This window comes from Abrus precatorius, unplaced genomic scaffold (assembly GCF_003935025.1).
Source record: "Abrus precatorius isolate BTA unplaced genomic scaffold, Abrus_2018 Scaffold4, whole genome shotgun sequence".
In the NCBI taxonomy this organism is placed as follows: domain Eukaryota; kingdom Viridiplantae; phylum Streptophyta; class Magnoliopsida; order Fabales; family Fabaceae; genus Abrus; species Abrus precatorius.
This window is the reverse complement of record NW_020874384.1, coordinates 19328070-19354084: the sequence shown is the minus strand read 5'-3', so window position 1 is coordinate 19354084 and position 26015 is coordinate 19328070. Positions and strand designations below refer to the sequence as shown.

The 26015-nt window shown below is 31.9% G+C and overlaps 5 protein-coding genes across 7 annotated transcripts; 3 read left to right on the top strand and 2 right to left on the bottom strand.

Moving 5' to 3' along the window:
- Window positions 1–247: 247 nt before the first annotated feature.
- On the top strand, window positions 248–4315 carry LOC113865513 (transmembrane protein 147). Of its 2 annotated transcripts, XM_027500116.1 has the most exons (7): window positions 248–413; window positions 679–748; window positions 842–901; window positions 2390–2504; window positions 2649–2764; window positions 3022–3146; window positions 3514–3933. In XM_027500116.1, the coding sequence occupies exons 1-7, from the start codon at window positions 337–339 to the stop codon at window positions 3635–3637; spliced, it is 687 nt and encodes a 228-aa protein (XP_027355917.1). In that variant the 5' UTR covers window positions 248–336; the 3' UTR covers window positions 3638–3933. The 2 variants fall into 2 exon arrangements, with proteins under 2 accessions (XP_027355917.1, XP_027355916.1); XM_027500115.1 differs by having other exon boundaries at window positions 679–901; window positions 2649–4315.
- Window positions 4316–5088: 773 nt separating this feature from the next.
- On the bottom strand, window positions 5089–5809 carry LOC113864739. Its single transcript, XM_027498799.1, has one exon. It carries the CDS (start codon window positions 5672–5674, stop codon window positions 5297–5299), a length of 378 nt encoding a protein of 125 aa, XP_027354600.1. The 5' UTR covers window positions 5675–5809; the 3' UTR covers window positions 5089–5296.
- A 1101-nt stretch (window positions 5810–6910) lies between these two features.
- Window positions 6911–9115, top strand: LOC113864737 (pollen-specific leucine-rich repeat extensin-like protein 3). Its single transcript, XM_027498796.1, has one exon. It carries the CDS (start codon window positions 6980–6982, stop codon window positions 9113–9115), a length of 2136 nt encoding a protein of 711 aa, XP_027354597.1. The 5' UTR covers window positions 6911–6979.
- A 4370-nt stretch (window positions 9116–13485) lies between these two features.
- Window positions 13486–15775, top strand: LOC113864738 (thylakoidal processing peptidase 1, chloroplastic-like). 2 transcript variants are annotated; one of them, XM_027498798.1, is made up of 7 exons: window positions 13569–13965; window positions 14005–14511; window positions 14600–14668; window positions 14753–14821; window positions 14921–15007; window positions 15107–15174; window positions 15403–15775. In XM_027498798.1, exons 1-7 carry the CDS (start codon window positions 13810–13812, stop codon window positions 15527–15529), a joined length of 1083 nt encoding a protein of 360 aa, XP_027354599.1. In that variant the 5' UTR covers window positions 13569–13809; the 3' UTR covers window positions 15530–15775. The 2 variants fall into 2 exon arrangements, with proteins under 2 accessions (XP_027354598.1, XP_027354599.1); XM_027498797.1 differs by having other exon boundaries at window positions 13486–14511.
- Window positions 15776–17175: 1400 nt separating this feature from the next.
- Window positions 17176–21074, bottom strand: LOC113866279 (protein NRT1/ PTR FAMILY 4.5-like). Its single transcript, XM_027501160.1, has 6 exons — window positions 21000–21074; window positions 20351–20429; window positions 20033–20250; window positions 18615–19061; window positions 18368–18492; window positions 17176–18028 (listed from the first exon to the last, which is right to left on the bottom strand). The coding sequence occupies exons 1-6, from the start codon at window positions 21072–21074 to the stop codon at window positions 17176–17178; spliced, it is 1797 nt and encodes a 598-aa protein (XP_027356961.1).
- Between the last annotated feature and the right edge of the window lie 4941 nt (window positions 21075–26015).

Sequence of the window (26015 nt, the reverse complement as noted above, 5' to 3'; positions counted from 1 at the left end):
TTGTATAATTAAATTATTTATTTATTTTAACCAAATATAAAAAACGTGTGTGCAAATTGGATACCCATGGATGATTGTTTATACATACGGGATAAGATATAAAATCCAAAAACATTTAGATAGATGAAAATTTGAAGTTAAAACAGGTTTCTTAATTTCTTCAAAAGAATTAATAAAAAGATATTGATTGTGTAGGAAGCAGAAAAAGAAATATTACGTCATAAGTATTAATAGGAGAGTGGAGTGGGAGTGGGTTGAGTGAGGGGAGAATCAGAATTCAGAAGGTGAAGTCGAAGAGGAAGAGTTTTGTCATTTGGATCTGAGAGAGAGAAAGTGATGACGGTCTTTCACTTCTTTAACTGTGCGATTCTCACCTTCGGCCCCCACGCCGTCTACTATTCTGCCACACCCTTGTAACTATCTTTTTCTCTTTCCTTCACACATTAGATCTCTTTTCTACGTTATTTTCCCCTTCAATTGCTTTAATAATTAACCTTTCATATATCAATTCCATGTTCTCACCACTTTGCCTGCTTCAATTCTTCTAATACCATTTTTTTCTCTCTACATATAGTTGAATGGAATTTCCCTAAATATTTGTTTGTTATAATGTTATATTTCTACTAGGTCTTGTGTCTGGTTTCATATGTTAGTAAAGTAATCAGTTTCAATATGCAGATCTGAGTATGATACACTTGGCACCTCCATCAAAGCTGCTGTTGTTTATCTCGCAACAGCATTAGTGAAGGTTGTTGAATATTTTGAATTCTCAATTTCTTATGCATTTTGCATAAACTTTGATAACAATATCACTCCTTTTTTGGTCTGTATAATCTTGCAGCTTATCTGTCTTGCTACTTTTCTCAAGGTATCAGAGAGTGATAGCTTTGATCCGTACCAGGTTCGCATTTGAATTGCTTATGAATAAGTTTGCATTTATATATGTATTTTGTACATGTAGTGATACTAAATAACACTTCAAGTTTTTAAGCCTTAAATGAATATTGTTTACTTACAGAACAAGTTTTTATTTTATAGTTGAAAGCTTTGGCAATTTGCAAATGGCTGGCATGATTAATTTTATATAGACTACTCCTCAATTTGTGGTTTACTCTTAAATTGTTAAGGTGTGGAAATATTGTAGTTTGAGTTGGAGCTACGGGCATTAGTTGTGCATTCCATGTGTTGAACTGTGTACATACAGGCAGTGGAGGGTACCGGATATAGTTGCATGCCTATATAGATAGTGAAACAAAGAGTATGCTATGAAAAAAAAATCAAGTTGGCAGGTGTTTTTTTTTTTAGTATTCAGACTGATTTATCAAAAGAGTAAGTTCATATTTAGTACACAGTGAATTTTTCCAATGTTAAGATGAGTATTTAAGTGTTTAGGGAAAGTAATAAACATTCCCCCTTCTAGTATTTGGTTTGCTCAAGATTGCTGTTGTGTGTTATTTCATTCCATTTTACATGTGATACATGGAATCTGCATAAAACGAAACCGAAAATCAAAATTGTAGCTAATGAATATAAACAAGGTAACAAAACAAGCACTTATAGCTTCCAGCCTAGAGGGAATCACCATTTCATTCCAACTAATGGATAGGAAGGGGGCAAAATATCATACAAGATACTTAAATGAAAACTAAAATATTGTACTGCGATTCGAAACAAAATATAGTTCCAAATCATTATATTACTTAATGATTACTGTACTACATTAATTGGAACGAAATCTTTCAGAAGTTTATTTTGAATTATTAACTTTTAATATTTTTCGTTCCCTTTTTCTTCTTCGCTTCGACTTACCTTATCCTTGGGTAATAGAGACAGCAATAAAATGACCATTTTGCGTACCAAATGTCCTGTAAGATTGAGCCTGTGAAGAATATGTCAATCATAGATAAACCTCCTACTATTAGAGTATATATGAGGATAAATAAAAAAAAAAAGGCACTGGGTTAAAGAGGTGATGTAATAGAGAATATCCATGGGAAATTTTCTCATGATTGTCAAGACATGTTGGAAGCATGGGATAGAGGAGTGAGGAAGGTGTATATTATATTAGAGACAATGATTTAAAGCAAGGAGAGGAGAGAAGGAATGCAGGCATTCATTGTTTAAGGAATCTTTTCTTTTAATTTTTGCTGTTTTGCTTCTGCTTTCAGAAATTTCAGAGATATTCCTCTGTCGTAAGGAATTAATCTCTGTATTTTCTTAGAAAAACCTAAGTTCCTATCAGACAATAAAATAAAGAAGACACATAACAATAGCTGACTTTGAATTTATCATCTGGACTCTGAAGCCCTTGGATACTCTTGATGTCTATTTTTAGTCCTTATTAAGCTTTTTGTCTTCAATGATAACAAAAGGCTTATTTCTTTTTCAGGAATTTTTGAAGGCATTAATAGGTTTTATAGATGTTGCTGGGCTTTATTTTGCCTTGACCCAGTTGACTCACAGGAACATCTCTCAGAATCATAAATTTCAAGCAGTTGGACTTGGTATGTGTTGCAGGCTATATCCCTTTAGATGATTTCTTTTATGTGTATCTTAAAGTGATGTTCTCCTTCCTAGATCATCCCTCAGTGTTTCACATGTTATTTTTTATCTTAACCTGGATCCTGGTGGCAATTTTCTTGTGGCAGGTTGGGCATTTGCTGATTCTGTACTGCATCGGTTGGCTCCTCTTTGGGTTGGTGCTAGAGGATTAGAATTTACTTGGGATTACATTCTGCAGGGCCTTGAAGCTAATGCAAATTTGGTAGGTTCTTTCATGCTAAAAGCCTTTTCTTTTGTTCTTTCTAAGATTGATACAGTCTTTAGGTCAATACTAAAGCATTTGGTTGGTAATGTTCTCCTAGAATTTGGATGTTCCTTCAGTTCTATATTGGTTAGAATGATGAAACATTTTGTCTGTGTTGGTAATGTGTTATTGGTAAAAACACAACAATTTGTGTGCAGCTTGTAGTATTTGTGTCATCTGTTATTTAAAAGGTTTCTGCATTTGTACCTGTACAGGTGTTGAGCATATCCCTAGCTGCACTGGGATCTTTGATGTGGCTTCGAAAAAATAAACCCAAGACCCTCATTCCCATTATATACTTGTGCGCAGGGATTGTAGCAACCATGCCATCTATCACAAGGTCTCTCTTGACTATTTACGAATACAACTGCTGTTATGATGTTGATATGCAAATGTGTAATTTCATGCTCAATTTAATTTTTCTTCTCCCTCTGCAATTCAAGGTTTTGAATTAAGGACCAATCATAAAATCTTTCTTCGAACATAATAAACCTCTAGGCTCTAGCTCACTTTCTTCACAGGCTCTGGTTATCATGATCTCCCTGTATAAATGGTGCTTTAGAATAGGATGACCCACCATACGGTGTTGGATTAAAGTATTAGGTATGTTGCATGCCTAGTGGTAGTAATTATTTAGTCAATCATAACATGGACTTTCACGTATCATTTGCTGTAGTGTAGTTTTTGATAAACTGTGTCTTCTGCAGCTATCTGAGGCGTGGATTGGGGTGGCATTTTCCCAAAGTGGTAGGGTTTGAGCTCTTCACATCCTTGGTGATGGCTTTCATAAGTTGGCAACTGTTTGCTGCATGTCAGAGACCTTCAGTGTGAGAAAGCCCATTACACAATGATAGCATCCTGCTTAACTATTTTCTGGCTAGATTTTTTATCCAGAGTCTTCTGCTTCTTTTGGCAGCTTCTATGCTGTTTGTTTAAATTTCACAAAACTGTTTTATCAAATGTAGTTTCTTGATAGTTTGATTTTATCTAACACGCTTATTTATGTATCTTGCGGTAGAATTTTGGCTGCAATTCATTAGAAAATTTTGTTTATCAGAAAATGAGAGCTATGATATATCTGGGATGATTTGTTGCAAATCATTTCTCTTCTTTGAGACCATTGGATTTTTTTATTAATCCACGACCCGTCCATTATTAATCGACGTCACGCCCATCGCCAATTAGATGCTACAACTTACCCAGACTTCAGAATGCTGGCAACAATTCATCAATGATTTAAGCATGAAATGGCCCAAGAAGCTAATTCTGCAATTATTGATTTTTCTCTTTGGTAACACGGGAGTGATGCCTGCATATTTCTGCTTATAATTTCAAATCTGTATGGTTTGCATCCCTGAAATTTTTACGCATCCCTACAATGATTTAAGCACCTCGTTAATGAGGGATTGGGGCTATGATCCTCTATAGTTTCGGTTGAAACTGACACTGCAGGGTGTGCAGTTGTGAAGTTGTCGATCTAACAATTGAAGTTTATAAAATTTAATTTGGAGGAATTAATTTATTATGTAATGAAATAAATTGTATGAATGGAATTCATGCATGTTTGGAAAGTAACTCTAGAGGATCGAAATTTGAGGGTGTGAGATTGATCTGCATCAATCTTTTTTTGTGATAACATGATATTGCTTCAGTTCTTATTTATTTGTTTAGAAAGTTTTAATTATTTTGTTAGAATTATTTGATAGATTTGTTGATTTTTTTCTTTTTTTCTTTTTTTACCATTGGACTATTTAATCAGTATAAATACTTTATTAATTGTACATAGAATTTAAATGAATGAAAAAGTGTTAAAAATAATAATTAATACTTTTTTAAAAAAAATTGTATAGACAAATAAATAAAATGAATTTTGTTATCTCTAAATAGATAAATAACAACAACAAAAATAGAATTTTGAGTGAAATACGAGTCTGTGCTCTGAAACTGAAGTGGAAGGTGGGCAATGTAGGCAGTGATTTTTTTCACTCGCAGAATTAATTATTATTATTATTATTATTAAAAAAAATTACACGTTTTGAAAAATATATGTGAATCGTGTTAATTTATGTATCCATTTGAATTATGTTTAATAATTCAAATTAATTTCATTCAACTTTAAACGCACACCTCATTAATCTAAAAGGTTTTAAGACCCCATTTAGGACGATTTACAACATTATTCTTATAGTTTCTTCTTTATTCTCATTTCTCATACCATTGACATTGTCACGGAGTAGTCCTCTCGAAACAATCGCTGTGTCAAGCTAGACATATGTTTAATTAATATGAACTAGTTTCTTGCAGTTACTAGTTATTATGTAAGAATTGCAAGTGATTTCTCGCGGATTGACGAGAGATCCAATTACGACAACAGAAAAACGAAGAACCTTAACAAATAAATTTAGTCACGATGAAAGCAGAAACAGCGACAACATTCGATATACAAACATAGAACTATTCCGAATATTACATGCTTATCTGATTAGGCTTTCACTCTGTCTCGGACTCCTCCACCCACGCTTCAATTCGTAGGAGGACGAAGCCAATTGCAACCCCAACGAGAACAAGGCCATTCATGATAGCAGCAATGGTGAATATCTCACCCGCGGCATTGCCCGTGGACGAGAGTCCCCCTCCTCCCTTTCCTTTCCCACTGGCTTTCACTGAGCTCACGATCTTAGCAAAGCACTTCTCAGTGCTCAAAGGAAGCCCCAACGAGAGAACGCCATTGGTAGCCTTTAGTCCCCCATATGAATTTAGGCCTTTTATGGGTACTACTTTGTTCATTCTCTTCTTGGTCTTGCTGGTTGAGCTCACGATGGCTCCGGTGATGCTCTGAGGAGAGAGGATTGCGGTGGCCATGGCCATTTGATCCTTATTGATGATGACCCAGCAACGAATGTTGATGAACCAAACTTGCAGAGTGAAGTTAAATGGCTCAAGGATCACTTACCTGTGGTGTGGAGAGGAGTTTAAACGACCAAGATCTAATGGCAGGGAAAGCGAGTATTTATTTGGATAAGGGACTCTCAAATTGATTGGTTGATAGGCCAGCAACGATGAATCAAGATTAGATGCTTCAAATATGGAAAGGTGGGCCACAACTCCCCATGTCCACCTTTCTCATTTCACTTGCTATATTTTGCTATTTAAATTTAGACATTTATATGTTAAAAATTCATAAGATATTATATAATTATTTTTAATTTTTATAATATATATATATATATATTAAAAATATTAATTTTATGTATAATTTGTGAGTACTAATTCTTAAACAAAAGCATTTTTATTGATTAATCTTTTCATTATGCGAAGTTTTCACATATGTATTTATTTTTAATTTAATATTAATTTTAATTTTAGTTTTTATAATTTATTTTAAATTTTGTTTAATATAACATTTATTATTAATAATTATAATGTTTACTTTTTAAATTTATAAAATTTAGTTTAATGATACATGTGCAGTGTATGGAAAAATTACTAGTACTTCATATTTAAATGTTTAAGAAATATTTTCCTTTGGAATATTGAAACCCAGATATCCGATTATTAAAAATAAAAGCAAAACGTAATTTTGGTCTTTAACATAAATAAATATATTATGCATTTAAATGTTTATCATGATGCTAATGATATGCGTAGGAGCAACATAAATAAAGTCTATTGAAGAATAATTCATGGTGCACATTTGAAGGCATGGGTATGATTCAACGAAGGAGAACTTCTTAAGGAAGACCAATCGAAGGTTCACTTAAGAGAAATTGGGAAAATAGAAGTTTGGAAAGGGCGTCCAAAGATAGAAAATTAAACCAGACATGTAATTGACTCTGGTTGAAAGCACAAATTTATGACTAATTAAGACAATGAGGAGGGTTAATTTGCCTAATTAAGATAAGTGATTCCATGGTTGAAAGCACCATCCAATATTAGAGGGCATTGAGAGCTTGGAAAATAAAAATAGAAACAAGCACCATCTATTTTTATGACTACAACGTTTGTATAAAGGACGTTCCCATTGTGGCTTCAGAAATCATAGGAAATAGCAAAATCATTCATATGGCTTGTAACGCATCTCTGCATCTCTCAATATAACCCTTTGTAACATTTTCATATCCCTTAACTCTTATAAGCAGCTTGGGGCTTTCCAAGGTTGTGCGTTTTCATAAAATGCGGGCCTCGGGCTGCTTCTTGTTACTTTCATTATTTCTCTTCTCATCCTCATTTTCTTATGCACTTTCCAATGTTGAAGCCGCTTTCATTGCTCGTCGCCAATTGTTACACCTTCGTGAGAACAATGATTTACCCGACAACTATGCAGATAACTACGTTACAGATCTAACTTTCTCCAACTCAAGAGTCAAAAGTGCATACATTGCATTTGAAGCATGGAAAAAGGCAATCTATTCAGACCCAACAAACTTCACAGGAAATTGGGTTGGCCCAGATGTTTGCTCTTATAATGGAGTTTTCTGTGCTGAGGCTCTTGATGATTCTAAGATTGAGGTTGTGGCTGGGATTGATCTTAACCATGCAGACATCGCAGGTTATATTCCTCCCGAGTTCGGTTTGTTAACTGACCTTGCTCTTTTGCATATAAACTCAAATAGGTTTTGTGGTATTCTCCCAAAAAGCTTTTCCAAGCTAAAGCTTTTGCACGAGCTAGATATTAGCAACAACCGTTTTGTTGGCAAATTCCCTACACATATCCTTTCAATCCCAGATATCAAATACCTTGATCTTAGGTACAATGACTTCGAAGGGGAATTGCCTTATGAGCTTTTCAACAAAACACTTGATGCTATCTTTTTGAACAATAATCGATTCACTTCCACAATTCCCGAGAATCTTGGCTCTTCTACAGCCTCTGTTGTGGTTTTGGCCCATAACCATCTTTCTGGGTGTGTTCCTTCAAGCATTGGTGACATGAAAAAGACATTGAACGAGTTTGTTTTGATCAACAACAAAATTACCGGTTGCTTGCCCGAAGACATTGGAAAGCTTCACGAAGTTTCTGTCTTTGACGTAAGCCAAAACCTTTTTGTTGGCGTGTTGCCTAGGACCTTGAAGGAACTCAAAAAGGTGGAACAATTGTCCATTGCACATAACAAGCTCACAGGTTTTGTGCCACGTGGTGTTTGTAGCTTGCCTAGCTTGGTCAATTTCACGTTCTCAGATAACTATTTCAATGGTGAGGAAGAAGGTTGTGTGCCTCCTAGAAAGGAAATAGAATTGGATGATGAGAGCAACTGCATACCAGACAGGCCAAAGCAGAAGAGTGCAAATGCATGCAATGATGTGATAAGCAAGCCTGTAGATTGTAGCAAGGCACAATGTGGCAGTGGCAACCCATCTCATCATTCCAATCCTCCAACTGAGAAGTCAACACCATCTCCATCTACACCAAAATCTAACCCTATTCCCTCCAATCCTCCTACTCACAAACAAACACCATCTCCATCTACACCAAAACCTACCCCTTCTCCCACTGAGAAGCCATCACCGAAGCCACAACCTCAACCTACCCCTTCTCCCCCAACTCATGAACAGCCAACACCAAAGCCCCAACCCCAACCTACCCCTTCTCCCTCTAACCCTTCACATGAGAAGCAAACACCCCCAGATGATGATCCTCATAGGGAATCACCTAAGCGAAGACAAAGGCCTCCACACTCTCCACCACCACCTGTCCACTCTCCACCGCCACCTGTCCATTCTCCTCCTCCACCAGTTCACTCCCCACCGCCACCTGTCCAGTCTCCCCCTCCACCAGTCCACTCCCCACCACCCCGTATCCACTCTCCCCCTCCACCAGTTCACTCCCCACCACCCCCTGTCCACTCTCCTCCACCTCCACCTGTTCACTCCCCACCACCACCAATAGTACATTCCCCTCCTCCACCGGTTTACCCTCCACCACCAGTTCACTCTCCTCCACCCCCAGTCCATTCTCCACCACCACCCGTATACTCTCCTCCACCACCCGTCCATTCTCCACCACCACCTGTATACTCTCCTCCACCACCAGTCCATTCTCCACCGCCACCCGTATTCTCTCCTCCACCACCAGTTTACTCTCCACCACCCCCACCAGTTTACTCCCCTCCACCACCGGTTCATTCTCCACCACCAACAGTTCATTCCCCTCCACCACCACCTGTCTACTCTCCACCGCCGCCGGTCCACTCTCCACCACCCCCAACATCATCGGTTTCAGCTCCTCCTCCAGAAGAAGACGTCATTCTTCCCCCTCACTTTGGCTCTTCTTATGCTTCGCCCCCTCCACCTGTCATCAGCGGCTACTAAAAGGGCTCAACACCTTACTCCCACTTTTAGTAGTTCCTAGCTTCAAACCTGCATCACAGCCTACATTGACCAACTAACATCTTTTTGCCTTTCTTTCCCTCACGAAATATCTTGTATTCAGTTTAACTGAAAGGGCAAATTAAAGATTATATGAAGGAAAATTTATAATGTATTATATTTTGCTTCTCCACCTTATCTCTTGACCAAAAGGAAAATGATATGCTGAAAACCTTAGAATGGAGTGTGTAATGTATAAAAAAGGGTAAAAGAAAAGAGAGATGGGAAGAAAATAAACACAGAAAAATTAAAAATATGATACTATGATTAAATGTATCGGTATTACAATTAAAAACAATTTACTTTCTCTCTGTTAATTAAAAAGCACATATTCTATTTAACTAATAATTTTTTTCTTTTAAATTAATAGAACAAATACTTTACTTTATCTAAGCTTGAGTTTGAATTATATATTGAGTGAAATGATTAAATTATATCAATCTATATTTATTTTTTATTAAATAATTTTATTATAAAATTAATCATTAATGTTAAAAGTTTTTATCGCAGAAATTTTATTTGTAAAATTTTAATTTAATATAAAGATATTTAATATCTTATTTATGTATACTAAAATTAATGCAATATATATTTTTAAAAATATAAAAATAAATGATTTAATTATATTTCTATGATTATTTAATTTTAATAAAATTTTATATAGATAATAAAAGTAATACATATTTATAATTTAACAGTGAAATGAACAAAATAATATTTTATATAAAATTATTAAATGATAAAAATATATATATATATATATATATATAATTATAAAGATAATATAAAAATTTTCAGAGTCAAATTTGTCAATATCATATTATATAAATAAATTATTAAGCATAGGAATCGAGAGAGAAGAATAAGTAAGTACTAAAAGAAACTAAGTTTATGAAGCAAATCAAAATATTATAGGTTGATGATATTTGTATTAATAAATTATTTTTATTAAAAAATTATATTAACAAAAATTAGTTTAAATTTAAATTATTAGTATGCATAATATATATATCAAAATATAATTTTTAAGTTTTATTTTTGGGTGAACTCGACCTGAAAGTAGGTAAAGTTTTCGTTTTAGAGTTCTAATTTTTAAATAATATAATTATTTGTGCATGTATAAAAAAAAATTGATTATTTAATAAACATTGATTTATTGAGAATAATTATTTTTCTTTAAAAAAAATCATTTTATTGTTGTTATTTTTTCTTACTCGATAAAAAAATTATATATATTATTTCATTCTCTTCCCGTACTAACGTCGTTCTATCGATCTTCTCTTCATATGTAATGTCCCATCGACATATTGTAATATTTGTTTTCTTCTTCTTCTTATTTGGTAAAAAGCTTACACTTTATTTTTAAAGATTAAAAAAATTAAACAAGATTAATTACGACGTTTAATAAGTAATTTTACATTGCAAATATTTAAAAATATATATTTTAAATAAAATTATAATAATTTTAATATACTATGTTATTAATTTTTAAAAAAATCATTTTAAAAATTGTTTTAAACTTAAAAACATTGAGCCGATCCTTTTTATGTGATATCATTACATTATTAAAATGTTTAACATTGAAAATTTAGAATTTATGATACTGTTGTTTGAGAGAAAAGGTAAAAAATTTATAAGTCTAATACTATAATGGAATTGGGCACCATCCAAGCTCCCTAAGCCGAGACGTGGAGCTGCGTTCAAATTGCCAACTAATTAGTCGTAGTCAATGAGTTTGGCTAATGAAAATGTATTGAGACTTAATCAAGATTTGTAAACATCTTTTTTACGTTTAACAAAGCATAACTTATAAGTTAATTAAGAGCATGTTTGTTCTATTTTTAAAAATAAAATATAGTACTAAATTTGTACTGTATTTTATTTTTAAAAACATAAAATTATTTAAAAAATATTAAATATGCTCTAAATATTTTATATTGTTTTCCAGTTGACCTGTATATTGGATACCAATTACCAAGCATATAAATCGCCAAAATTACAATAAAATCATAGGCCAAAACATCAAATACTATTCTTCATAAACAAATAATATTATCATACTAACAAATTGTTAATTTTTATAAAATTAATTTTGAAATTATATCTATCATATATTAATGTGATTAATAAATAAATAATATAGAAAATTATATCAACAATGGATTAAACTTAAACTATAATAAAAATACAATTTTATTAAGTTTGATTTTTAAGACTGATTTTAAATATTTAAATATAATTGTTTTATTGAAATATAATGTTTATTTTTTATATTCTTAGATATAATAAAAATATTTTTATAGTGAAAAATTATTGTTTATATTTCTTATCTTCGATACTAAAGTTTGATGTTAACCGGCAAAGTAAAATAAAATAGACTTATTACGTATGATTAATTAAAAATATATAAAATAGACTTATTACATATAATTAATTAAAAATAAAGAATAAGACATATTTAAACAAAATTATCTTATATTTTTTTTATTATATCCATCGAACAACCCTTATTACTTTGAACTTCATACATTTTTTACGCATTATGTGAAATCTAATTTATGTTTGCTTTTTTTAGTTCTGCAAGTTTCACATGAGTTTTTTATTTTTATTTTTTACTTTAGTTTCCAACGCCTATTATATATATAATATTATATACAATATCAAAATTTAGTATTTTAAATGATTAAACTAATTTGAAATATTAGTCATCCTTAATAAAAAATTAATTTCTTTTAAGGGGCGCAAGTGATCTGACCCATGATCATTCTTGCACTTTTCAACTTCGGAATTGGGATTATTTTAATTTTGTGTACCCTTTGACTTGTACTAGCTCAAAAATTTGACCGTGTATTTTAATGTTAGATGACACACGCGCTTACGTCCCTTATAAAGTAGGAGGCCATTTACTAAGCATTCTTTTTATTTACTAAGCAATTTTAATATCGCAACTAAATTATATATTTTATAACTTCCCATTTTATGAAACCCACGTGATGACGCATCTATAAATCTTATTTTAGAAATTTTATTATTTAGTATCTTTAAAGTGTGAATTACAAAATAAAATATGTTAAAATACATTGATAATATATTATGTTAAAAAATATTTATATTTCTTAATCAATGTTTCCAGCATTTATATCTTTATTTAACAAGACCTACTAACATGGGTTAAGCCCACGGATTACAGAATTAATAAATAATATATTTTTTATTAAAATTTATTAAAATATATTAATAACAAAAATAGTATTGTTTTTAATAAACATTAAAATTTCCTCCATGTAAAAACTTAAAAAAAATAAAAAATATTCATTAAGTAAAATTATAACTGAACTTTTTTAGTTCTTAATCAGTCGAATGTATTTGATAGTATAAATTTATAATTTATTTAAGGTTTGTTAATTCTTTTATTAATAAATGATCAATTTGTACTGTGAATTAAAAAAACTTATATATCATTTATCTTATTGAAGGTTACCTGCTAATACTTCATTTCATTTTTTATTTTTAATAATTTACATTCATATAAATGGATGACATTAAATATTTAATTAATTAAATTATTAAAAATACATAAATAAATAAAAAATAATATTTTTATTTTTATTTTAATATTAATATAATATAATATTATATATATCCTGTAATCATTTTATATGACTAATTTTAATTCAATTAAAAATTTTAACTCATTTAACATATAGTCTTTTAACTAGTTTATCACGTATATATTATACGAAATTTCGATTGATTTAAAGGAAAAAACATGTAAAGTGAAAATATTGAGATTTTATTTTTCATAGATTTTAATTTAATTATTTTTATTTTTTAATTTACAAATTTTGAAAATACACAATAAAAATTTATATTTAAATTTTTTTATTAAAATAGTAAAATATTATAATAATCATTATATTAATAAAATAAAATATTAAAAATTTTCAATTAAGTTTAATATTTGTTATTTTTATCATATAATTTTTTATACAACATTAAAAAATATTTAATTTAAATTCAAAGTGCAAAATGTTAGGAGTTGTTTAGTTTTATGAAGTATTTTTTTTTATTTTTTTAAAAAAATAATAGATAAAACACTGAAAATAATTTTTTATTTTTTTACAAAATTTAAAAAATAAAATAAAAATTATAATCAAAATAAAAAATAAAAAAGAAAGAATTTTGAAATTCAAAATAAAAAAAAAAATGTGTTTTTTGTTTTCACTTTATCGATTTACTATCTTGAGTCAACTACAGGCAAAATCGTAAATCGATAATGAAACAAGTCCGAATCCGATGATTAAAAGCAAAGAGTGGAAGCCGCCATATATTAAAACCCTCTTTCTCTGCTTCTTTTTCATTTTTCTTCTTTCTCAAGCTTCTTCCCTCTCCCAACCGAACCAAACCAAATCACCCTTACATTCAACTCCTTCTTCCGGCGTTCAGGGGGTCGCATCGCCGGCGATTCCCTCCCTTCCCCACCTCTCCACTCTTCAATTCGACTTTTCCGCTTTCGTCTCACTGATTCCTTCTTTCAAAATGCATCTTATCGCTTGCTAGGGTTTCCCCACTCCCCAACCTCCCTCCCCGACACCACACTGTACCTTTTCTTCCTCCGACTATTCAATTTCGTTGTTATGGCAATTCGTGTAACCTTTTCCTTCTCCGGCTATGTCGCCCAAAATCTCGTTTCCTCCGCCGGCGTCCGGGTCGCCAATTCTCGTTGCGTCCAAGAATGCTGGATCCGCTCTCGCATCTTCGGAATTAACCAGAAACACGACTTAGATTCCTCCGCCGGCGGAGTCCGCAGTTTCCATTCCGATCTCAGAAAGCCCAAGCCCAATTGCTGGCCCAACACCTCTGCTTGCGCCTACTCCACCCTCACCGGAGATATTATCGGCGACGGCTGCAAGAACCCGATCATCTTGGGCTTGATTTCGTTGATGAAGTCAACGGTTGGCGTTTCTGGGTCATCCGCGGCGGCTATGGGTATTTTGGGTATTTCGCCCTTCAAAACAACTTCCATCATGCCCTTTTTGCAGGGTTCGAAGTGGCTTCCTTGCAACGAGTCCATTCCTGACCCTACCACGTGGGAGGTGGACAAAGGAGGCACGCGCCGCGTTGTTGCGAGTGTGGAACCGAATTTCAACCCCAATGATTTTGAGAAGACTAGTTGGCTTTCGCGGTTGATGAACGTTTGTTCCGAAGATGCGAAAGCTGCGTTCACCGCTGTTACCGTTAGTTTGCTATTCAAGTCTTTCTTGGCTGAACCTAGATCCATTCCCTCTGCTTCTATGTACCCTACTCTTGAAGTGGGTGACCGTGTTCTAACGGAGAAGGTTAGTTACTAGTTGTATGCAGTTTTCGTTTTCTTATGTGAGACATTTCACACTTTTTAACTGATTAAGATTGTTGATGGTGTAACAGGTTTCTTTCTTCTTTAGAAAGCCTGATGTTTCTGATATTGTGATTTTTAAAGCGCCTCCTAGTTTGCAGGTATCTTTCGAAGGCCTTTCTTCTCGTTAAATGTTAAGGTGATGATGAATTTGTGATGTTCATTGATTCGTTTTTCTTGTGTAGGAATTTGGTTTTAGTTCATCTGATGTTTTTATTAAAAGGATTGTAGCTAAGGCTGGGGACACTGTTGAAGTAAGTTATTTACTTATTTTTTTTTGAGTGATTAATTGATCTCTTTCAATGTGTTGTGCCTTGATCTTTTCAGCTTATATTTGTTTTGGTTTGTGGTAGGTTCGTGGTGGGAAACTACTAGTGAATGGTGCTGGTGAAGAAGAGGAATTTGTTTTAGAGCCTCTTGCATATGAGATGGATCCAGTGGTAATGTTTATAATTTGCCGTGTTAATGGTGTTTTGTTATTTGATTTTGGGGTGGGGCTTGGCAACAGGGTTAATGGTAATTTTGTTTTCTTGTTGCAGGTTGTGCCCGAAGGATATGTTTTTGTAATGGGAGACAATCGTAATAACAGCTTTGATTCTCATAACTGGTAATTTTTCAGTCCTACTGATGACTTTTCTCTGTTTCTGTTGGAGGATATTTGCTCTAGGTCGAAGACAGATTTCGGCCCATTTGTTGATGCTGTTCTTCTCAAAACATCTATAGCTTACGTAAACTTGCTACTATCAGATCTCTGAAGTTCCAAATATATATTTGTATATGTACATTTGAATTATGATGTGTGACTGAACCGTTTTACTTTTTTTGTGTCTATCAGGGGTCCCCTCCCAATTGAGAACATTGTTGGTAGATCCATGTTTCGGTACTGGCCTCCATCCAAGGTATCTGACATTGATACCCCTCGTAAACTCCCATCTGGAAACAGTCCTGTGGCAATTTCTTGACATGATTCCCACTGCTTCGCGATGAAGGGTTTGAGATATTTTCATACGTTCTAAATCGATGGCTTCTCTCATTTTGGCCCGGGAGAGTTGATATTCAACGATTCTCCAAGAAGAGCCAGCTTATCTTGAATACAGTTTGGGATGAATATCTTATTCATTGATGCGCATTTGTCAATGACCTAATAATACATTCATTATGCGTTCTTTAATGCTTTCCTGAGATGTATTCTCTTGCCAAAGTTCGGGGCAAAAACAAAAAAGAATTGAAGAAACATGATGATATTACCCCAAAAAATGAAACACCATGATTGTTTTTGCTTTGTATCCTTTCATATATGCAAGTGTCTGAATGATAGAAACTGGTGGAAAGCTTTGATAAGGAGCTACTTGACTTCCTGTAAGTTCCATGATAAAGCCTCCTCCCAATTTGAATCTGTAATGCCATTCAGTCATGCATGAAATTGTATGGGCACGATTATGGTTGCCAATTCTAAAAATCAAGAATGCATTTTCGCACTTTCTTTTCAGTCTTTTTTTCTTATTTTGGCCAACAGCCTCCTAATTTGACTCTGTAATGCCACTTAATCATACATAAAATTGATCTGATTAAAGGAAAATTTTATGGAATTGATGTGATTACATATCTTTTATGGTAGTGAATGTTTGAGAGTCAGTGTATGGGAAAAAGTAGAAATAGGAAGAATAAGAACGATAAGATATAGGAAAAATAAGAATGATAAAATGAATGTATCCATACAAAGGATAAGATACAAAACGATTATATTTGATGGGATATTGGAGTAACTCTTGGCAAAGGGAAGATGATAGAAAATCTATTGCAGTATATTGGCCCCAAGTAAAAGAAAATCACTTAGAAGCACAAGTGAGGATGGTAAATTACATCTCAGTCTAATAACATGAATCATTTGCCGATGTCATCTAATAAGATAAAGGTTTTATCGATACTGAAGCATCTCAAAACGTGTTATGGTGAGAACATTTTAGACAAAGTCACAAACCCGAATTCGTTTTTCAATCCTTCATTTTTATTTCCAGATTTGATACGACCAGCATTAATCTTTGTTATTTATTTAATATATTTATTTATTTATTATTATTATTATTTGCCTCAATCCTACTGGACCAAGCTTCGGTTTATTTTTAAGCTTTATGGAGCCCGAACTTAACCTATTGCAATCAATCGTAATTGTTCGTGCTTGTTTTGTGCATAAAATTGACCAGCCATGTTTTTAGTTTAATTAGGTTTAAACTGATATCCGTAAAACAAACAAATCAATAATAACTGTTTCATGGTCAAGCTCTCCTATCCTATCCAAGCATTGCATTTGATTTATCATGCGACCTTGTCACCATAACAATCAATCATAGCGATTCTAACAGAGTTTCTTGAGCCGCTGACAAGTTGCTTCCGGTCAGCACTGTTCTGCAAATGATCTCTGTTGGTTGTTTCACAGCAGAAGGAAAAAAAATTTAGAAATTAGAATTAGAACAGAAGATAACTACCGTTTCCGCCATATTATTATAATAATAATAACCCTTTTTTCTATTTATGCAGATTTAGCTAGCTTGTACATAGTGGAACAGTAACGTAAAAGTTACAGTGAACGTCTTGTAGGCCTAATAATCTAAACCTTGGGGATATCAACATTGTCTTTTGAATCACCATGCTTGTCTTCCACTGTTTTGTATCTATACCAAGAAGAACAAACCAAGTAAAAGCCAAAGTTGACTACACTTATCACGGACAGTAACCAGTAAAAGTAATTGAGCTTGTCTCTATTCAAGTTATTGCTTGCCAGCCACCCACCACTAACTTTGTTAACCACCTCAACTACCACTGTGCTTGTAAAGTAACCGAATGCCACAGAACTCCAAGAAATTGCTGTGCCAAGTGACTTCATTCCAGCTGAACTTTCTGCATAGAAAAACTCGAGAAGGCCAATGAGGGTAAACATGTCTGCAGCTCCAAAAATAGCATATTGGTAACCCAGCCAGAACACACTTATTGGCAAAGGTTGTGTGGTATCTACCATGTTGTGTTGGATGGCCACAGACTTGCGGCGTGTCTCCACAAAACCAGCAACTGCCATCGAAATAGCTGAGAGAACCAACCCAATTCCAATCCTCTGAAGGTGTCGAATTCCAGTGGGAATCCCTGTGATTCTTCGAGCAAGTGGGACAAATAAACGGTCGTATAAAGGTATTAGGACAAACATGAACAATAGAGGGATGACAGGGAGAGAGGGTCCTGGCATTTTGAACCCCAGGATTGTGGTGTTCATGGTGGTGCTTTGTTGAATAGAGAAAGTCTGAAGTTGAGCCAAACATGTGTTCATAAATATGGTGCTAAATATTATTGGTAGCATGCGGATTAGGATCTTGGTTTCTTCTACTTGTGTTACTGTGCAGAGACTCCAAGGTCCTGATGTTGCTTCAGCACCTGCGCCGCTTCTAGCAATTGCTGCCCGGTCCAAGAATCTGGGAAATTAACCATTTTTCGAAGAACACCAAATGAGGAACAAATCAACATTTATTTCTAATCAAAGATTACTGGACATTAGAGTTAGAGCACCATACATTACAATTTTATGAACCTCAGTCTCTACACTAAGTTTAAATCTCTTAAAATAATAATTTTTTTATTAAAAATATTTATTATACTGATGATACATAAGTGTAATAAATATTTCTTTTTTAATACTTCAACTCAACTTTTAAAGTTGAGCATAATAAAATCGTAATTTTATATTTATATAATTTTTAATAAAAATTATAATTTTTAGATGCTCAAAATGTTGATCTGTCCTATCTTATAACCTGAACTGATCTGTCCTCTTAAGGATTTCATGGTTGTCCCCTCTTTCTTTTTCATGAATCTCGTGTAGTTGGTCTGCATTCTCTGGAATTTCAAGTTTTCGGTTTCTGAAAGCTGCAACCAACACCTGATAGTACAACGAAGTAAATATAGTAGTCCGACAAGTGTCAAAAAATTTACTTTCAAAATACAAGAACATGTTAAAATATATAAGTGAGCATAAAAATAAATGAAAATAACTTTATTTACCTGTATGATTCGAATTAGAGGGCTTCCCTTTGGGATATTGTTTCGGTACAATGACTTGCCCATGCATATGAACAAAATTGCAAATATAACTATTAAAGTGCATACAGTGAAACTCCAATCCCATCCTAGGTTGGCACCAATCCAAACAAGGAAAGTAACACCAACTATGGATCCCATGGTAAGGCTGAACAAGAACCAGTTGAAAAAGCTTGATAGTTGAGCTGCTTCCTTGGGATCTTTATCATCAAACTGGTCAGCACCCAATGCTGGTAAAGCTGCCTTAATACCACCGGTTCCTAATGCAACAAGATATAAACCAATATAAAGCACTGCAGCCTGGCCACCTTCGGCAGCCTTACATTGGCTCATTTGGGTTGGTGCTAAATCTTTGCATGGAATGGGTCTTAATTGGTGGAAACGTGCTTGAACTGTGAGAATTCCATATCCCTACAATTAAAATAATTAGTTCTAAAGGATTCTATTCCTCCTCCCAAGTATAGATGGGTTGGACTTATTCATTGATAAATTCTGTTGTTTAAATAATTAACATAGTAGTATTGTACGTAATATTGTATATAATTTTTTAAAATATACACACATCTTAAAAATAAAGAAGATAAATTACAGTTGTCTCCTAAGATTTTTGGTCATTCATGTTATCCTTTTGCCCTTTCTTGATATAATGTTTTTTTTTTTTTTTTAACATTTCTCGAATACATCTTGGGAGAAAGAAATAGAGAAAAAATAAGATAAATGTAAAAATTTGACGTGAAAGAATCAGGAATGTTTGCGTGAACATTCTCCTTGAAATTTGATGAACGATCGATGGATTATTAAGTTGGGACAAGGAAACTTAAGAGTATGTTTGAATTTAGGTATAAATTATCTTAAATTTAATTTTATAAGGTTTTTTTTTCCCATGTATTACATACTTAAGAACTAAACCAGTGGAAAACTTTAAAATTTTTATATTTCTGATAAAAGGGAAAAGAAAAAAGTTTCCGGGTAAAATGGTCTCTTTGGATTTTCACTAACGATAAAGTACGATGTTGACCTCAATTAAAATAGCATTTTTGTTGTAATAATTGATGTCTTTTGGTGTCGGCATCCTGCTCTTCAGATGGCGCTAAACTTTCTAATAAAATTTTGGGACGTGCCCATCGCCATATTATTGGTTGTTGGTTGGTGTTTACCGAAAAACATGCTAGTCAAGGAACAAGCTGTGCTTCAATAATTGAGCACTATGGTTATGAGGTTCTAATCTAAAGTGTTCAACAAGATTTAAGAGATGCTTATTATTATTCATATGATTCTTCCCTAATCGTTTTAATCACAACTATTTAACGATGCTGAAAGGGTTCTCTTTTTTTCGATCTTTGATGGGCAATGCACTTGTGAGAGAAATTAGTTCAACTTACCAGCAATTCCATGCAAGCAAACATAACACACGTCTTGAACCTAGAAAGATAGGTATCACTGATTAATCCTCCAACAAGTGCTAGTAAAAATGCAGTTCCCATAAAGTTGGTGAGGGTTGTGGCGGATTTTGTTAAGTTGAAGTTCATGTACCCAAAGAAGTAAGTTACCAGGCTCACTGCATTGGCAACAAAAGCCATGTTCTCTAGCCCTTCCATAGCTGCATGCACAATTTTTAATTTCAATTTATCAGAGAAACACAAAATAAGTACCTCCACACATAAAAGGGTACATGGAGTTAGGTTTTTGCATGCTGTTACCATATACAAAAAGTACAGCTCTGCTTCCTCCTAGCCTTCTTTGTAGCCTAGGTTGTGTATCCATGTTTCTGCAGATTCCCTGGTGAGTGATCAAACAAAATTCAATAAACCAAAATATGACACTAAATGCGCGAGGTTAAACTTAAATATGGAGGTTCAAGAATCATGATCACTAAGGACAAGTGGTATTGAGCTTGATTAAGGAAACCTTTGTAGAACATGATTGGTCTAATTAGAATAACATTAAAAAATGTCATGTAAGAAAAACGAGAGGATTAATTACCATTGTTAGTGCCTTCTTTGATACGAAGGACAGAAACTCCCGCTTCTTAAGGAATTAGTGGTTCATTCAACATAAATTTATAGGAACCAAGTTGCAGTTGAAGTAAGCCATAAGAAAATCGAATGTCAACTTGGCATTAGAAAAATAATTTTGGTCACATTTTGTAAGCTTAGCTCTATTCCTGTTCTCCTACCCAACCCCATAATGCGGATGATTTGAACATATTAATTGACTTAATTATTTTTTTATGACTTGAACGAATTAATTAAATGCTGATACAGTTGAATACCACGTTAGTTAATGGAATTGATTGGCATCTCTGAACTACTTTGTTCATGCATGTATGATGTATCAATGCGTATATACCTGTATGGACCTTGTTGGGAAAATTTTGGAGTTCCATCCTGATATCTGGCAATGGCTTCCAAACTTACAATACATAGTTGTGAGTCAATTCCTAATTTGACCAAAAAAAAAACCAATTTTTATGAATCTGACAAGAATAAAAAATTGTGCTAAGGATTATTATGCAACCACGATAAACAAGTCTCCTCGTCCGAATGCTGTAATAGCCGTATTTCTAATTTGGCAACACGCATGACTTTGGTTTAACAAAATAATCTTAGTATCTTATAGTTGCAACGTTGTTGTTGAGACTACAAAGTAGTGGGAGATTAATCCTACAGCAAAAAAAAACTAAGGGTGACAAAAAAAACTGTGATATGTTTGAATGAACTTGTGGATAAATTAAAATATATATATAATGAATAAATGTTTTTTATAAGTTAAAAATAATTTTTAAACTAGAGTTACTAGGTCTATAAACAAAAGAGTCTCTATACTGTTTATTTATGTTTAGAAGCATAAAAAATTAGGAAAGAAATATATTAATAATATCTTTTAATAATAACTTTATAATTTTGTTTCTTTAACCGGTCTCTTATACATTTACTTTCTTCAAAAATCAAATTAGGTAATCATTGAAATTTGAATATAACGGGTACTTACATTTGAAGGTCAATGTTTTAGAAGATTTAGAGGTTAATGATTTGTTTATTGATATCATTTATAATTAAGGCATCATTTCGCATAGTCTATAGTTCACTTCATGCAGAAGCATAAACTAAAAAACCTCTTTTTTCTGCAATTAGAACTTCGCCCGACAGCAACTATGCTAAGGGTCAATTCCGTTTTATATTTGAGGTTAGCGTTTTGCTCTTTTGTACATTATGGCTAGAGTGTACATTTTCGTTTCTGTTTGGATTTTGTTTTTGCCTCTTCTGTTGTTTGATGCTGCTTATGCTCCCACTCCTTTTGTATAATTTTTCCTAATATTATTAAAGATTCTTCAAATTTTGTTTGTTATGAAATAGCAAGTAGAAGCAAAGAAATCTTGGTTAAAATAAAAAGAAACAAGCTGACACCTATAATTTAATATTTTAAAGTTTTAGATCGTATGTAATATAATATCTCTATATGATTGTGTGTAATGTTTTTTAAAAAATATTAATATAAAAGTAAAAAAGAATTAGATTTATATAATTTTTATAATTTGGAATATAATTTAGTTTTGAAGGTGTTAAAAAGGGTATGTTGCTAACATTTTTTTTAATTTTAAAATTTTTATATTTTATTTTAAAAAACCACATTATTTTAATTTTATTTTCTGTATTTAAATATTTACTTAGAAAATGAAAGGCATTAAATCGAAACACATGTTAACAAGATTAACTCTGATAAATTTTCAGTTCATCTCAACAATAGAACTTGAATTTGGATTCAGAAATTTATGATTTTGGTTAGATTAGCAGTTTGGCTTATTCTTAAAATGAAGACAGCCATCATTCAATAACAGTAGTCACAAATGACTATAATATTATGTTATTGAAAAATGGTAGTAAAAAATTAATTATTATTTTTTAGTTATTAATTAAAAATATTAAAATATGTAAATTTTAATTTTATTTAATAATTTTAATTTTAATTTTAATTTAATTTACCACCCTATCCGATACACATGCATTAAACTTCAAAACTATTTGTAACAAATGCTGCGTGCAATGATTGAACTCCATTACGTGCTATGCACTTAACCGGTAAGGGCTAGGCTAGGCCCAACATATATATAATTTAACAAATTAACTGTTAAATTAAACACTTGTAAATTAAATTTATAAAATTTTATATAATTTTAAAACTATTTTAATGCTTCGTTATATAATTTTACTCTAAATTACAATATATTTAAAAATATCAATAATAAAATTATGCGTATAAATGCCTAATTTACTGAGCGACATATATTTTTACAATAAATAGTAATATGTTAACAACCATAAATATTACTATCCTCTCACTTATTTTATTTAAAAAATATATTTACAAGTTATATACTTAAAAATATAATAATAGAATTAATTACAATTTATTTTTATACTCTTCTAAAATATAGAAATGTATTAACAAATCCTCTTATATATGTGTGTGTCAATTTAAAAGCATCATTAAATTTGTATATAATATAAGGACGTGGTGTGATTATTGTCATAACTACAAAATATGTATCTCAACTACAGTATTTGCATGTCCGTGGGAATTAGCAATAGAAATAAATGTGTTAACAATTAAACCAGCATCACAGCTCAACATATTCCACATCCAACCAACGTAAGCCTATTGTTTTATTGCGTGAATCAATTCGAGTTAATTAAGACAAAGGTTTTAACGAACAAGTTGAGATCCGCAGTATAAGCAACTGTGGCCTATCACAGGGACAGTAGAACGTGTTTATTGTAGCTTGAAACAATACACAAATGGTGTTTACTCAGGCCGAAGAAATAAATTAATTAGTAATCAGCACATTATCGTATGACAAAGATTTACATGGTTATTTAATATGAATTTATTATATATTTCTTTATCCTAATTACAGAAGAAAAAGTACGGTTATCATAGTTAAATGCCTGTTTGATAGATGATTGAAATAAAAAAAAACTGAACTCTATAAATATTATAATGCTTTAATTTGTCTTAACAATGTCTGATGTCACATAATATTTTAAAACACAATTGTTTCTATAATTAATAATTGTGATAATTTTTTATATATTAAATTAATATATTTCACATAATACATATTAATGTATATTCATTTTTCCTTTGGTTTCCCTTGGAAGATAATATTGCTAAATATGTGGGTAGGGTTTGTTTAAAGGTAGATACAAAGTTTCCACAGTATTTTAAAATTTGAATTGCTTGTCATCTTGAACGTTTGCTCCAAACACTAACTTCGTATGCGTCCTTCATCGTTTCTGCTTATCAGCATCTTTGTCAGCATCTAGCTCGACACTTTCTAATAACTAAATATTTAGTAACAAGTTGAGTGACAAACCCTTTCTAATTCCAAATATCTTAAAAAGTACTTGATGATTTATTATGGAATACCTAAACAAATATAGCCAAATAGCAACGCGTATATTACTAACCACGCACTTAATAGGACACCACTTTTCCATCACATGACGAATGAATTTCCAGCCACTTGCGTAAGTAAGCAAACTTTGAGGAGCATCTTTCTAGTCTCTTGTTTGTGATACTTACAAACGACACGTAGTACGTGAAAAAGCCCGAGGTACTCGCAAGGTTGCGATTGGCGAAAAATTGTAGTGTTGGGCTACCTTTACAAAATTGATTCCAGAATAACAACTAACAAGTCTCGTGTATTGTTATAAAATGGTTAGAAAGTTCTTGACTCCATATGAGAATTATTTAATAAACTGATGTGTATACCACCTACATTCAAGAGAGAGAGAGGGCTTCTACCACTAAATGTTTACCTTTAAATTTACACCAAATTTCAATTCGCAAGTATCATAATCGATGAATATCTCATGTTAAGAAGGAGGACAGCTGTATCAGACTAAAAAATTAAAATAATTCAAGTGGCTTAACTAAAATTTTGAATTTAAGTCTATGTATATATAAAATATTTTTAGTAATAAACTAATTCAGTACATTCGAGTGTATGATTCAAATCAAATCTAAATTAAATAAAAAAAATTAAAATTATAATATATTAATACGGATAAAAACTAGAAGTAAGGTTAGACTAATTTTAAATAATTGTAATTTATTTTTTAAATTTAAAATTTAAATCTAACTTGTTGACTTAATATAATATTTTTAAAAGCTTATGTAATCACTTTAAAATTCTATTTTACCTTTAAAACATTTTTTTTCATTGAAACTCTTTAAATACAAAAATAAACCCATCTCTCCAAATAAATTAATGAAAAAAACCTTTATATAAAATAATAAATATATAACTTTAAGATATTATTATTATTATTATTATTATCTGCCACTACACAATTTATGACTTAACCCAAAAGTCGTCATGTGAAGGCGGAACACTATCTTCTCCAGCCACAAGCATATAAGTATGGAGAGTGGGATCCATTTGGTAAAGGATTTGCAAAAGCAGCGGCAAAAGAAACTAACTTAATGTACCGAAAAAAAGGGTCCTTTATCGCCATTAGAATATTAGATCATTCCTCAATCAAGTTTAGTCGTACGAGATTTGATTTAAAAATTATGAAATTTGTCTGATTGAGAATTTGATTTCGTTCTTCCCTTCTTCCAAACCCAGGTTTTGTTGTCCATTCAGGGTTTTAACTTATTTTATCCAACTATCCGATTTTAATAGAGAAAATTGAAGAAGTTGGAAGATACCTTTTTTTTCTTGGTCGATACTATACTCAACTTCATCTTTTTTTTCTTTTTCTTCAAAGTATATTGACCTGTCTCACACAGAAGATTGTTGGGGTTATTTTTGTACTTTTCTTGTACCTCTATTCAATTTTTGTTTAAATACTCTTTATAATAATAAAAGGATTTTCTTAAATAATTATTTTAAATTATATTTTTCATTTAAAAATTAAATTTCCCAAAATAAAATTTCAAATTTATAATTTTACACTTCAAGAAATAAGTTTTCATAATTAAGATTTTATAGTTTCAATAATTAATTTTTGGGAGTGTAAAATTTTAATTATAAAACTTTTTTTTGAAAATGGTTAATAATTCTGAAAATTAATTTTTAGAAGTATAAAATTTAATTTCAAAAATTTATTTATAAAAATATATGAAAATTATTTTTGAAATGAAAGAGTATTAACATAGTTAACGAAACTAAATAAAAAACTTTTTTCTTTACGATAAACTAGTTATTATATAATGTATTGAAAACAATTGACATATTTAAAGTGTAACATGCTTAAAATCAGCAATGAAACTTGAAAAAGTTGAAAGTAAAAATTGAAATGTTAGAAGAGACAAAGAGTGAATTTTTAAAGAAGAAAAAAAAACTATTCAATAAAAATA